Raw genomic sequence first — 15,202 nt, 5'->3', positions numbered from 1 at the left:
TGAAATTTTGTCCAAAACCACGATTCCTAGCACTTCTTTCACACGAGACCTGGATAAGAAACAGGAGTACTGAAGATGAGGTTGGCTGCTATAGTTTTTGTGGGTCTGCTTGCAGGTAAGACAAAAAATGTTATAGCTACACTCAAATAAATTGGCAATTATTCCCTTTCTGACTGACCTTTTTCGTACTGGTTGATAGGCAATTATTTACATACTAAGTTGTCCATGGATTTGCCTGTTAATATTTCCCGATCATGACAAGGAGAACACGGCGGGTGTGACCGTTCGGCAGGGGATGCTCACCCCTCCATGGCACCTGATCCCGCCAATGATGTTTTAGAGGTCCGTGTTTGTTCCGTTCCTATTTTGTAATGTTCAATGGACTTTTGAGCTCGAATATTGTTCGTTATTTATACATATTTCATCTTCATGCTTTCATATGAGTAAACTGTCACGGTGTACATTTTGAATTTACCGGGTGGCATTAAATACAAAATTGAAACCCGATAAATTCCAACATGTCAGAAATAATTAAAGAATACAAACTAAAGAACGTTAATTGTAGATCTAACAATTTACATTACAGATACTATAGACCTATAGTACAAGCTATTAAAGATAGTGGGTACATCGTGAACATTTGAGTTTCATATAATTACACGAAGATTTTTGCCTCGATTGGTGGAATAATATCTAAATACATCTGTACATATATTTCTAAATTTAAAAAAAAGAGCGCACATATTTAACATGTGCATTACCTGTACCAAGGCTTTTCCGAACATGCAATGAGATGCAATGAGTTTCAACCTCGTGATCTTGAATTGAAGGCCTTGAAGTTTGGTTTAATTTTAAAAAAATTAACATTGAGGATACTTTTAAGTAAGAAACGATAGGCCATTTATATTTCAGGTGTGCATCACGGTTGAAAAGATGTCTCTGAACATGCTATGGCTTTTTAAGCCGTGACCTTGAATTTTGACCTAATTTTCAAAACCAAAAAAGACCTTGCTGCTTACTTTTAAAGGAAAATTATATTTCATAGTTGACATGTACATTACCCGTGACAAGCACTTTAAATTGTGCTATTATTTTAAAATTTTTATCCTGACCTTCACACTCTGGTTTTGACCCCTTGACCTTGATTTACAGATTTTTAAATTTTTGTTTTAACATTGATAATAACTTCTGAATGAGAGAGAATGTCTTTCATATTTTACATGTTCAATTAACAACCTCCAGATGGTACTTAATTTATGACTTTATGACCTTGACCTAGCATTTTGACTACTTATAAAAATACAAGATAACTTTGGCCATAACTTTTGCTCCTGAAGAGACATGACTATCATATTTTTTCTCAAGAACAAAACTGTAACAAGACCTTTCAGGCTGTATTATGATATTTAATCTCATCACCTTGATCATGAAGTTTGATGTCTTTTCATCTTTGTCATGCCTTTTACTCTTTCAAAAATTTGTATCTTTTGTATGATGAACAGACTAGTCAGGATATACAGACAAGACCTTTAAAATATGACATAAACTAAACAACTGCACCCTTTGACTAAGACGTCAAAAGCAAGGGGCCTCTGGGGGGCTCAGTTCTTTGATTTTGCTGATCTCTTTTAAATCAAAGGACAGATAACCCCAACTGCATGAAAATTTTAAATCTTTAGTTTTCAAAGTAAAAAGAGTCCTTAAAGTTTTTCTTTAATTTTAAATACAAAATTACATAGGTTTTAATAAATCTTTCATGTATGAGATAGAAGAGAATGTTTTGAATTTTAGCAAAAATAATTTTGAAGGTTATAAAATTGTTAAGCAATATTTATAAATAAATGAGCATTTGTTGCAAATTAAAAATCTCTCTTAGAAATAAATTCTTTTGGCAAATAGAACATAGTTGGGAAATAAATATAGTGAATCGTTATAGGATTTTCCTTTGTATGAGAAAATGACAAAATTAAACTTTTTTTCAGTGTGTTGTGGGCAGTATGATACATACTACTGCAGATATTTAACTAATGCCAACTGTATATCCAAACCAGAGGATCTGCAATGTGGTACAGATGGAAACACATACTATAACGAGTAAGTCATTCAGATTTACACACTGTATAACTATTTATTTTACTCAGTGATGTATACCAAAGCAAATAATTGTACACAGGGACACATATTATACCATCATCTTTATTTTTTTGCCATCCATAGCTGTGACCTATCAAAGGCCCATTGCAAAAACAATGCGATCCACAGAAAGTACAAGGGGCCCTGTCCAAATGATGGCAGCACCACCACTAAACCTGTAGTTGGTGGCACCACCCAGATGCCAATCACAAATGGCCCCACTCAGAAACCAGTCAATGGATCAGAAATAGCTTTTAGCATTTTTTGCCTGGATTTGTTTCACCATGACTGTTCCAATGAAATGACCGAGGCTCTGTGTGCCTCTAACGGGCAGACATACCAGAATCTGTAAGTGACATCCACACAGCTCTCCACAAAGCTGTTCTCTGTTTTGTTGTCCTTGTTACAAGTGTGTTCAGAAAAACTTTTAGCAAATATTCTTTTAGAAAAATAAATTAAAGCTGCTAGGTCCGATTCTAATCGCAAAAAAAATAATTATATTCGTTTTTCTTCTTGAAAAATAATTGTCCATAAATTGTTTCAACTTTTGTCAAAATATATCCCTAAAGTCTTTTTCTTTTAAAAGATATCAAAATTCAAAATCAAAAAAAAATAATTTTTGTTAGGTCACACAAAAAATAATCCTATGTTGATATCGCGTGAAATCACCTTCGAAAAATTTAATTTATCGCTTATATGTTTATCTCATGAAGAACAAACCCGAGCATTTTTTACACAAGAAAGTACTTACACATGTACCTGTACACAGACAATATTTTAGCCTTCGTTACTAAACTTCCTTTAAAAAATCTTTAAAAATATCTGATTTTCCTTTATTCTTTAAATATGCATATTAATATAAAAATTACTTTGGATTATATTCAATTAATTTCTTAATTTTTAAAAGATATATTATGACTTAGGCTTCTACTAATGGAAAAAAATACTCGGGTTTGAATTATCTTTATAATTAGATATAATCGATAAATTTATTTTTTTCAAAGGTGACTTCACAACCAATCTTAACTTCCCATTAGGAACTTCTGTTTGTCAATAAGGTTTTTGATCTATGTTTTCCATGTAAGGATTGTTGTATGTAATGATGTAATTTTATTGTGTAAGATAATACGTGCCTGTTTCGGATTAAGCGCCTTTAACCTCTCTCCATTATTCAATTTTATCTTATATCAATAATACATGTGTATATGCAATAATATGCGGAATTCTTTATTCCAGATGTGAATATGAAAAGACAAAATGCACACACAGAGACTTACATATTGTAAAGAATGCTCCTTGTAATTAATAAAATAAAATCCTCCATTATCAAATCTGTTTCTCTTTAAATGGTTGATCAATTTCAATTTCAAGAATCAATCAAAAGACAATAACTAGAAACAACTTGAAGCTAGACCTAGTTACTATACTTCATTTCAAGTCAAGTTCAAAGTCCGCCTTGTTTCTTGCCAGTATCAGTATCATTTTAAAATAGCATCAAGGGTTAGCTGAATGACTCTCTTCAGTCTTTGGTCACACATTCCATAGCACTTAATCATTTAACTCAAGTCTGAAATCTCTAAGTCTACCACCCTCATTTGACTGCAGTATTTTGTGCCTCTGATGAGGGTTCTGTCTCCATTTCTATGGGTTTTGTCTCTGAACTCTCGGTATTGATCACAGACGGCACAACAGTACTAGGACTGGTGGTCACTGTTGGATTAGAGGGCACCTCTGAGGTTTGGGTTTTGGCTGGACTGCTGACACCTGCTGAACTTGTTGGGGGTTTGACAGGGGTGGATCCTGGGGTTCGTGGGGATCGCTGAAGTCTGCGTTTTGTTTCACGGTCTGCTGAACTCTGTATTCTTTGCTTCATAACATCTTGCAAAATTTTGTCCATGGTTGCCACTTTTTTCTGGGTCCTGGGAGTTCTATTACCTAGAATTGTAATGTATATGTTTATGATTTAATACCAGAAAGCAAACTAATATCATGACTCTGCCAATTATGTACAGAAAATACAGTGTACACTAATACATAATATATCCATCGCATGCATCATTTTTTTCTCTATATCATTTTCAGTTTAGATCTTTACTTAATTGAGCTTCAGAACTAGCTCTGTGTGAAAAACAATTTGGACAGACATTCCAGAGAGATGAGGTCCACCCATTGAAAAGTCCAATTTTATCACAAGCATCAAGACTTCATTTATTTCTTGCATTGTGTGTGTCAAACTAATTAATTGGCTTTCATTTTTCAAGCATGCTTACTTTTTTCTTGTTGCTTCATTTATTATTTAACAGTTCTAAACTGAAAATTTTGTGAAAGTAAACATAGACAAGAGGCCCACGGGCCGTATAGGTCACCTGAGTATTGTGTAACAACTTTCAAACAATTAAATTTGGTTCCTGTTTTAAACCAGAGGCCATGAACTTCACAATTCACAATTTTGAAAGAAGCACCATTGCTTATCATAATTATTAACTTAGCATGCTTACTCTATTTACTTAATACCCAGAGGTAGATCAGAGTAACAAAGAGAAAATGCACTTCCACTTTATACCCAGTTGTGCACCTCACCCCAAAGGAACCACTCACCCAGGGGCCACATATTTCAAAATTTTGCAAATTTTATCATAAAATGGTTGATTAATACCAAAGAGCAGATTTCAAAGCATTAATTTATTTTCAGACTATGTAACCCCCCCCCCCCCTTCTGACCCAGGGGGCATAAAAAATCCACTTTGCTAGATGCACCTTTCTTCATCAACAAGAGGCCAAAGGGCCTTGAATCGCTCTTCTGATGAATTGTACAACCTATCACTTGTATTTGAAGCCTCTAACCCTAAGTATTCTAAGACCCAGGTTGCATCAACTGACAAAGTTTGATGATTCTTAGCCAATTAGGACTACTTTTTGGTCTACATTCTTGGAAAACACATAATGCATCAACTGACAAAGTTTTATTATTCTAAGCCAATAAATACCTAAGATACTTAAATATAGACATAATATGTCGAAAGTAGGTCATCATGACCTACATTTTAGTCGACATTTTTCAGAGTCCCAAGATGCATCTGCTGACTAAGTTTGATAATTCTAAGCCAATAAATACCTGAGATATTCAAAAGTAGGTCACTGTGACCTACTCTTTGGTCAACATTCTCCGAAAACCCAAGATGCATCAACTGATATAGTATGATGATTCTAAATCGTTAAGTACTAGAGATACATAAATATAGCCATAAAATGTCAAAAGTAGGTCACCGTGACCTACTTTGTGGTCGACATTCTCCAAAAACCCAAGATGCATCAACTGACAAAGTTTTATTATTCAAAGCCAATAAGTACCGGCGATACTTAAATATAGCCATAAAATGTCGAAAGTAGGTCATCGTGACCTACATTTTGGTTGACATTTTTTAGAGTCCCAAATGCATCTGCTGACCAAGTTTGATAATTCTAAACCAATAAATACCTGAGATATTCAAAAGTAGGTCACCATGACCTACTTTTTGTTCGAAATTCTCTGAAAACCCAAGATGCATCTGCTGACCAAGTATGATGATTCTAAACCAATAAGTACTAGAGATACATAAATATAGCCATAAAATGTCAAAAGTAGGTCACCGTGACCTACTTTTTTGGTCACATATGCATCAACTGACAAAGTTTGATGATTCTAAGCCAATAAGTACCGGAGATACTTAAATATAGCCATACAATGTCAAAAGTAGGTCAATGTGACATAATTCTTGGTCATCACTCTCCAAAAACCCACGATGCATCAACTCACAAAGTTTGATGATTCTAAGCCAATAAGTACCGGAGATACTTAAATATAGCCATAAAATGTCTAAAGTAGGTCACTGTGACCTAATTTTTGGTCATCACTCTCCGAAAACCCAAGATGCATCAACTCACAAAGTTTGATGATTCTAAGCCAATAAATACCTAAGATACTTAAATATAGCCATAAAATGTCAAAAGTAGGTCATCGCGACCTACATTTTGGTCGACATTTTTCAGAGTCCTAAGATGCATCGCCTGACCAAGTTTGATGATTGTAGGTTTGAAGGTAATCAAAATATGCCTTTTAAACAATTTGAAAACAAATGCCTGCAAAATTCTAAAAATACGTCACAGTGACCTACTTTTTCTTAAATATGTTTTTAGGTCCCAAGATGTAGCAACTTACAAGATTTGATGATTCTAACCCTTTCAGTGCCTGAAATAATGAGATTAAATGTTTTAAAAAGGATAAGTCATAAAGTTCAAAAAGTAGGTCATGGTGACCTACTTTTAAGTTGACGTTGTTCAAGGACCCAAGATGCATCAACTGACTAAGTTTGATGATCATAGGCCTTAAAGTGTCCAAAATATGCCTTCAAATCAATTTGAAAACAAATACCCGCAAAATTAAAAAAGTAGGTCACCGTGACCTACTTTTGAGTTAACATAATGTGAAGTCCTAAGATGCATCAACTTACAAGATTTGATGATCCTAGTCCTTATAGTAAGCAAAATATAAACATTTTTATTAATTGTAAATTTAGGTCAACTTTAAATTGACCTTGAGACCACGCCCTTTGCCCCAGGGTCATGCCTTGAACAATTTTTAATCTTCAACATATCCTGATCCTTGTATGTAAGTTTGGTGAAAATCTGCCTGGTGGTTCTGGAGAAGAAGATTTTTTAGCAACCAGTACTTTTGGTTTTGTTTTCCTGATTATCTCCCCTTGTTTTAGGGTCCCAACCCTTATTTTAGTATAAATGGTAGCCCTTGGGCCAAGGATACCCTGTGACAAATTTGACACTGATTGGCCAAGGGGCTCTTGAGTTATGGCCCATATTCTAAAAAGTTAACGCACACCGCACACCGCACAAATGGCCATAGCATTAGCTCTTTGAGCCTTTGGCTCAGAAGAGCTAAAAATATATATACTTGGATCATTGGCATAAAACCCAGAAGCAAAGGAAAATATTTTCAAAGAATTAATATATTTTTACTACATAATCAATAGAGCCCCGCCCTAACACCAGAACCCCTGACCCCGGGGACATAAAATTCACAATTTTAGAAGAGGCACTCTTGCTCATCATAACGATGTGTTTAGTTAGTTTATTTAATACCCAGAAGCAGAGAAGAAGATTTTCAAAGAATTAATGCATTTTCACTACATGATCAATAGAGCCCCGCCTAAAAACAGAACCCCTGACCCTGGGGCCATAAAATTCACAATTTTATAGGAGGCACTCTTGCTCATCATAACTATGTACTTAGTTAGTTTATTTAATACCCAGAAGCAGAGAAGAAGATTTTCAAAGAATTAATGCATTTTCACTATATAATCAATAGAGCCCCGCCCTAACACCAGAACCCCTGACCCTGGGGCCATAAAATTCAAAAATTTGGAAAAGGCACTCTTGCTCATCATAACTATGTGCATAGTTAGTTTATTTAATACCCAGAAGCAGAGAAGAAGATTTTCAAAGAATTAATGCATTTTCACTATATAATCAATAGAGTCCCACCCTAACACCAGAACACCTGACCCTGGGGCCATAAAATTCAAAAATGTGTAAGAGGCAATCTTGCTCATCATAACTATGTACTTAGTTAGTTTATTTAATACCCAGGAGCAGAGAAGAAGATTTTCAAAGAATTAATGCATTTTCACTATATAATCAATAGAGCCCCGCCCTAACACCAGACCCCTGACCCTGGGGCCATAAAATTCACAAATCTGGAAAAGGCACTCTTGCTCAACATAACTATGTACTTAGTTAGTTTATTTAATACCCAGGAGCAGAGAAGAAGATTTTCAAAGAAATAATGCATTTTCACTATATAATCTATATAGCCCCACCCTAGCAATAGAACCCCTGACCCTGGGGCCATGAATTTCACAATTTTGGTAGAGGACTCAATGCTCATTACATTCATGCCAACAGTTTGCCTGCTTGATGTCCAGGAGTAAAGAAGAAGATTTTTAAAGATTGCAATAATTTTAGTGATTTTGGCCCCACCCCTCAGGCCCCAGGGGGGCGGGGACTATGAAATTCAAAATCTTTGTTCCCCTTTACCAATAGATGCTGTATACCAAATTTGGTTGAAATTGGTTCAGAGGTTTCAGAGAAGAAGCTGAAAATGTTCAAATGTTAACACACGACGGACGACGACGGACGAAAACGGATAGCAATAGGTCACCTGAGTTACTCAGGTGACCTAAAAATGCTGGTAAGAGTTATACCCCTTATTCAAATGCAGTATAGTGCTCAAAATACAAGGATGGTTTTTTTGAAACTGTTGAAAAGTAAATAAAGTAAGAAAAAAAGAAGTACACAACTGTGTATATGTTAAAGGTTATAAAAATGCTATTTAATAATTTTCTGAGATGTAATTTTACTAACCTGGTAACATTTAAGGTTTACCTTTAGTTACCTGGTAAATTTAAAGGTGTAACTTTACTAACCTGGTAATCGTTGAGGTGTAACTTTTGTTGTTGAACCAAAATCATCATCATCAAAATCAAACTCTGTTGATAGTACTTGTCTGAAAAGCAGATTAAGAAATAACCAGTGAAAATATCAGGCAAAACAAAAATTATAAGTACCCAGTATGGTGTTCAAATGGTTTTAGATTTATAAAAATATCAACAAGGCCTTTCTTGTATCTAATTTGACACAAATTAAGTGAAGGCATAAAATTTAAAATTGCTCCAGGTGTACATATCAAGGCCAGGGGTAGAAACTCCCTAAAATTATAACTCGCAAATAATTGTGAGTACCAAAATCAAAGTACTCAGCATAAAAGAATGGATTTCTTACATGAATCACATTTATATTCTGATGAAAAAATTATTTTAAAACTATCAATATAAATGATAAGACACTGACATTGAGTTTTTCAATCCTAATACCACGTCCGATTTTGTCATATCACCGCAGCTGAATGTAAACAAACAGGCCAGTCTGGTTCCCTCTCCTGCTTTACCTTGTATGTGTAGAGAACTGCGGTAACACTAAAATTATAATGAACTATGCAAATTTTCAAAGTCATTACTACTAATGTTTATTTTATATAGATAAAACTTCATTTTATTTTTGTTGCTTTATTTACCAAAAGCGGTTGAAATATATTTTTGCACGTAACTTTAAAATGGCGACAATTTCAAAAAACTCTTTGAAATAAGCCCGGCTCACAAAAAACAATATTAAAATGAAAGCTTTTTAAAAATAAACCTCCATCTATCCATCTTTTAAGAAACTTCTTTATTTTCGATATGATCATCAAACATTTCACATGCTTGTTCATTTCAAAATGAGGGATATAAGCAGTAACTAAAGAGTGGAAGACTAGAATGGGATTGAAACAGATTTTTTTCCTTGGTAAAAGTTACAATGAAAAAGTCAGCTAGCAATTTTTTTGCGAGTTACAAAATTTTTAACTCAAATTTGGATATTTTAATTTGTATTTTGCAAGTTGTATATAGTGAATTTCAAACCCTGCAAGGCCTCTATGGGTTGCTTTAAATATAACAAGTATAAATTCCCTGTTGCTGTCCTATTATACACTAATGCTAACACTTGTTGGACTGCCTGGGTTTCTACATCATAATGAAGAAATCCTTATTTCATTGCTTAAATTCTTACACATAAAACTAAAAATCATCTTTGATGCTGCTTTTTGGCACATTAATTTTGAACCATCTTATGGGTTGATATACTTTGTCTTTGTCCCTCTTTTGGGTAGGGCAGACTTTATTCACTAAATTTGAATCTATTTTTTGGGAAGAGGGGGGGGGGCTACATTTTACACACTAACTTTGAATCTTCTTTAGGTTGTTGAATGATCTCTGGTTTAGACTCCTCTTTCATTTTGACATCTTCTGAAGGCTTGTCTGCCTTTGGTAAATGTCTACCAGGGCATTTCCATTCCAATTTTAAAACCTTCTCTTTTGCTAAAGCTTCATAAAGCTAGAAAATGATAAAATTATTATTAATACATAATTTACTGAGTTATTTATATAAAACAATTTAAACCACATGTATTTGATATTTGTAGTGACTAAAAAATTTCAAAAACTTAAGTAACTTAAGAAAGATAAGAGTTTCAGAAATCAAAACCTCAAGGGTATATGTATTGATATGAAAGTTAGACATGACATTCTATAGCTACTAAGATATTTTACTTGGTTAAATGATAGAAATAATTCTGGATGTATTTTTATAAAAATAAACCAGGCAAATAATTCTACCTGGTAGTTTATGTGTATTATACAAATAATTTAGAGAGCCTCAATTTACAATATGGCATTTTAAAGCAAAAAATAATACTTTTTTGAAATGTCACATGTATGCTCTATTTAATTATATCAGCCATTGATAAACTTGGTCGCTTTTTTCAATGCATTCTAAAGCAGTACAAATACCTTTACAATATCTTCTGGTAAAGGGCACCAGGTTCCGTTGCCCTTTTTTCCAGGGTCATATTTTTCATCATCACTGCCCTGAACTTGCCAATCATCATCACTTTTTGTGTCCATCTTAGAAGAGAAAATGGTTGCATTAAAATATCATACTGAAGCAAGCACTGCAAGCGGTTCAAAGTGCCACTTGTAACTGCAAACTCTATTGACAATGTCTGGGTGAGGAGAAAATTTGTACTACTGCACATTCTTTTCCAAAATAAATCCAGACCAATCCTATTTCCCTGGCCTACTCATAATGCTCCATAGAGTACTACTTGCAGAGCATTATGGGTAGGCCAGGGAAACAGGCTACTCTAGATCCACAATGCATCACTTTTTAAGCTATGTTCTCACGAGAATGAAAAGAAAATTTCAATGTCCATATCAGCTGTCCTAATGAGAGCGTTTTTATTACTTTTAGTCTGAAATGTGGAATGTCAGACACCTCGGCCCATTGAAATCTTGGCCCATTGACATCTCGGCCCTATGACACCTCGGCCCAGACAGGTTGGCCCAAGATTAAAGACAGGTCGGCCAATCTATAAGACACCTTGGCCCAAACAGAATTTCATTGAGAAATATATCATATTTCATATTTCAGAATTTGCAAGTTTTAAAATAAAATATTTATTGAAAAAATTGGGTTCTGTAGAGTTCTCTAGGGTTCTCTGTTTAGTAGGACCGGATGATGAGGGGTTAATTATGATCGAGCGGCTAGGCTCCATTGAATATTGTCTACAACATTTCTACAACATTGAAAGCAATCATGAAAGTTAAATAATGGTTTCAACCATTAAGAAAATTCATATAGATTTATTTTTTTAATTCTCGAGCTCTCAGCATTTACATTGCACATTTCCACAGGAGAGAGATGCAAGAAATATGATTCCCTTCCTAATTTGATTTTTACTTATATACAATTTTTAGAAAAAAAATGATTGGGAAAAAGAATAATTAACTATTTAATAATGTAAATTATATTTTCTATCACCAAATTTTGATTGGGCTGAGGTGTCTTTTATATGGGTCAACGTGTCAATAGTTTTGGGCTGACCAGTCAGGTCCGAGGTGTCAACCACCAAGGGCCGAGATGTTGTTGGGCCAAGATGTCTGTCTACGGAAATGTGTATTGTAGAGGCTCCAATGGGAAAATTCAAGCATGAGGTCTTAAAAGAATCATTACTCGACAGATCCGAGGTGGTGAGTCAGTAAAATACGGGAAAATATAACCAGGTCCAGTACAATCACTAGATTAAGCTACGTAGGTAGAAGTACCTACGTAGCTTTATTTACCTACCTCAGGTAGCTTTATTTAGCTATTTCAAGGTAAGTTTTCAAAAGTTTTCTTTTTATTAAAAAGAGACAAAAAGTCGCAATTAAATGACTATTGATACTTATACTATGGAGGCTTAAAAAAACAATCCAAAGCAGAGATAGTTTATACATTGCTGCGTTTGGACAATTTAGAGCAAAACATGTAATTCCATTGTTTGTTTAACTGTCCTCTCTATTGGGCGCGGTGAGGCATGACTGAGCATGATTACTTCACATTGTGCTGAACAATTACCGACCTATTATCGTGTTAACCGGAACTGGACTTCTTTGTCATTTCATTTAAGGAGTAACTGTACTAACTGTCATACATAGCCCCAAAACTTTCAGAACTTTGATTGCAATTGCACAGAAAAAGACATTTTTCCAAGAGGGATTTTTTCATGAGTTGTTTTCAGATGAGTTCAAAGTTGAAAATGATCACTGCATCAACATGATCAAAATGATATTTTCTGCACATCCTGAGAAAAATGCTTTTTAATAGAAATAAATCAATTTTGTAGCTAAATAAAGCTACCTCAGGTAGGTAAATAAAGCTATGTAGGTAAATCAAGCTACATAGCTAAATCTAGTGATTGTACCAGACCTGATAACTAAAACAGGGGTTGCAGCAAAATGCTGTCCTCCCTTGTGTTATTTATTATTACCACAGGCGCTTATTTTTAAAGAACAGCTTACCCCAGCTGTTCTCAACACTATCATGTAAAAAGTAAAACAGTTAAATTTTTCTTTTAATCACTAATGTAAATAAAAGCACATTTCTTGTGTTTCTTTATATTGTTTTCTATTCATATAAGTTTAGGTCACGCATGCGCGTAATCTTCAGTACTCTGATTTTGTTGGTAAACAGAAGAAGAAGCTTGTTTCATACAAGGTTTAATTAACCGATGCTGGAAAGTGGAGAAATTATCCCCCAACGTGCGCAAAAAATATTGCGCCGTAAATTGCACCTTTTTTGCATTGCGGGATCTGTGACGTTATGCAGGTCCAGTCCAAAGACTATTTCTACCTACGTAGCTATTAATAGCTACCTAGGTATTTAAAGCTACCCAAAGTAGCTATTTTTACCTACTTTATATATTTTTTGCATTTTGCGGCCAAAAGACTAAACGGCGCAACATGGTGAAAAACATATTTTTTAATACGGTCACATTAATGATGAATACGTCAAAATTTTGGCCAAAAAATGATTACTTCCAAAATCGGCAATTTTACCTTAGTTTCTATGCAAAATTGATAATATACGAAGTAATCATTTTTTGGCCAAATTTTTGTCATATTCATCATCAGTGTGACTGTATCAAGAAATTTTGTGCTCATTATGTTGCGCCGTTCCTGCATTTGGCCACAAAATGCAAGTAAAGCAGAAAGTAGGTAAAAATAGCTACTTTGGGTAGCTATTAATATATACGTAGGTAGAAATAGTCTTTGGACTGGACCTGTTATGGTCAAAGACAAGTATCCTTATAAAACCATAACGCTACAGATCTGCAGCTAAGACAAGGATAGAGAAGAACTTATGAAGAATTCTCAAAAGGATACCCTATATGCGATTTAGCCTTTGAAATTTATCATATTACCTGGAAAGGTTGGAAACTCTGTCAAAAGTAAAACAAAACAGCGCCAAATTTTAACAAGAAATAGATATCACGTCCTAAATGCAGAACCTATCCTGAAAATCCGGATTTTAAATTCCTCTTTTTTTGGGCACCGTAATCGAAGATTCGGGCGATGGGCCTAAATAGTTTTTTCCTGTCCATCCATCCGTCCGTCTGTTTGACCTTGACCTTGGAGTCTGATCCAGTTTTGCTGATTTTTATCCAACATTAACGCTGGCTATAAGTGGCTTAGGGCTAGGGATTTCAACAACTTTGGCATGGAATTTGGCCTACTTTAAAAGAAAACATAAACCTTGGCCATAACTTTTGAACAGTAAGGGCTAGGACTTTCATACTTTGCATATGTAATCCTTGTGACTTCCTTTAGATACATAAAACTTTGACCCTTTGACCTTGACATGGAGTTTGTCTAACTTTTAAAAAACTTTGCCATATCTTTTGAACAAGTGGTGTTAGGGTTTTCATTTATATTTCACATGTGTATTTCTCTTGAGAAAACCTGACTTTGGGTACCAACAGTTAATTTGCATTTGAGAAAATTACTTCGCTAAAAAAGTTGCCATACGGGGGCATCAGTGTTTCACAAACACATCTTGTTAAACTTGTTTTTATGGGGGATATATTGAAAACTTTCAAATGCAAAGTTAATTTTCCCCTTAGTTTTTATACCATGCACTGCACTCCGACCATTTAAGGTCAAGGTCAAAAGGTCAAAGTTGTTGGTATCTCATGAAAGGTCTTGTCACAAAGAAAACATACGTGAAGTATGAAAGTCAGGCGCGGATTCAGAAATTTTTTCCAGGGGGGGGGGGGGGGGGGGGGGGGGGAAAAAAAAAATCCAATCCCAGAAATTTCTTGACAAGCAAAAAAAAAAAAACACCTAAACTCGCCAAAACGTCAAAATCCTATTTCGGGGGGGGGGGGGGGGGGGGGGGGGGGGGGGGGGGGGGGTGGGGGGGGGGGTGGGGGTAGCTATGATTTCTATTTCCTCAAATCTTTTATTTTTCATACCAATTTCACACATATTCGCGTTTACCAGGGGGGTCAGCGTTTTCCAAGGGGGGTCCATGGTAACTTTTTTTTTGGCTTAAGTATATACATTTTTTAACCTTGTAAATTCCAGGGGGGGGGGGGGGGTCCTGACCCCCCCCCCCCACCCCCCTCTAGATCCGCGCATGAAAGTCCTAGTATCTACCATTCAAAAATTATGGCCAAAGTAAGAGTTTGGAATTTACACTGTATTTGTAAAACTGTGTCAAACTCCAAGGTCAAGGTCAAATTTAGTGTTACCCAAAGAAAGGTCTTGTAACAAGGAATATGCATTGAAATATGAAAGGTATAGCTCCAGTAGATAAAAATTTATGGGCAAGGTTAAAGACAAACAGACAGATAGACAGACGGACGGACACGACAAAAACTATATACGTGTAATCTCGAAAACCGATTAAAATCATCCGTTGAAAATAATTACCAGAAAACAACGTACGATTGTATTCGTTTTCAAGATCAATGTATCGACCATAGAATTTGCAGCATTTACCAAACTTGAACAAAGCTGTTGATATCCTTGTTTCATCAACTTATTTATCAATAGCTTGTCTAGTTTTAGAAATTGTTCGTACATAGACCATACTCTTGCGTATC

General features: G+C 35.0%; 3 protein-coding genes across 3 annotated transcripts in view; 1 reads left to right on the top strand and 2 right to left on the bottom strand.

Annotated features, from left to right (window-relative positions):
• Positions 1-6,019, bottom strand: part of LOC134278971 (uncharacterized) — a 50,608-nt gene extending 44,589 nt beyond the window's left edge. The window contains exon 1 of the mRNA XM_062761277.1: positions 6,010-6,019. The gene's annotated coding sequence lies outside the window, so the exon portion shown is untranslated. The remainder of the gene's footprint in view (positions 1-6,009) is intronic.
• On the top strand, positions 7-3,464 carry LOC134278973 (tomoregulin-1-like). Its single transcript, XM_062761279.1, has 4 exons — positions 7-115; positions 1,983-2,094; positions 2,218-2,481; positions 3,370-3,464. Exons 1-4 carry the CDS (start codon positions 76-78, stop codon positions 3,437-3,439), a joined length of 486 nt encoding a protein of 161 aa, XP_062617263.1. The 5' UTR covers positions 7-75; the 3' UTR covers positions 3,440-3,464.
• LOC134278972 (PAXIP1-associated glutamate-rich protein 1A-like) lies at positions 3,345-13,550 on the bottom strand. The gene is made up of 5 exons (XM_062761278.1): positions 13,520-13,550; positions 10,569-10,682; positions 9,962-10,113; positions 8,610-8,689; positions 3,345-4,068 (listed from the first exon to the last, which is right to left on the bottom strand). The coding sequence occupies exons 2-5, from the start codon at positions 10,680-10,682 to the stop codon at positions 3,725-3,727; spliced, it is 690 nt and encodes a 229-aa protein (XP_062617262.1). The 5' UTR covers positions 13,520-13,550; the 3' UTR covers positions 3,345-3,724.
• Positions 13,551-15,202: the final 1,652 nt, after the last annotated feature.

The sequence above is a fragment of the Saccostrea cucullata genome, unplaced genomic scaffold (genome assembly GCF_032062105.1).
Source record: "Saccostrea cucullata isolate Sc308-1 unplaced genomic scaffold, CSIRO_AGI_Scuc_v1 ctg755, whole genome shotgun sequence".
Classification (NCBI taxonomy): domain Eukaryota; kingdom Metazoa; phylum Mollusca; class Bivalvia; order Ostreida; family Ostreidae; genus Saccostrea; species Saccostrea cuccullata.
Note: the sequence above shows the minus strand (reverse complement) of the source record. Positions and strands in the feature narration are given on the sequence as shown.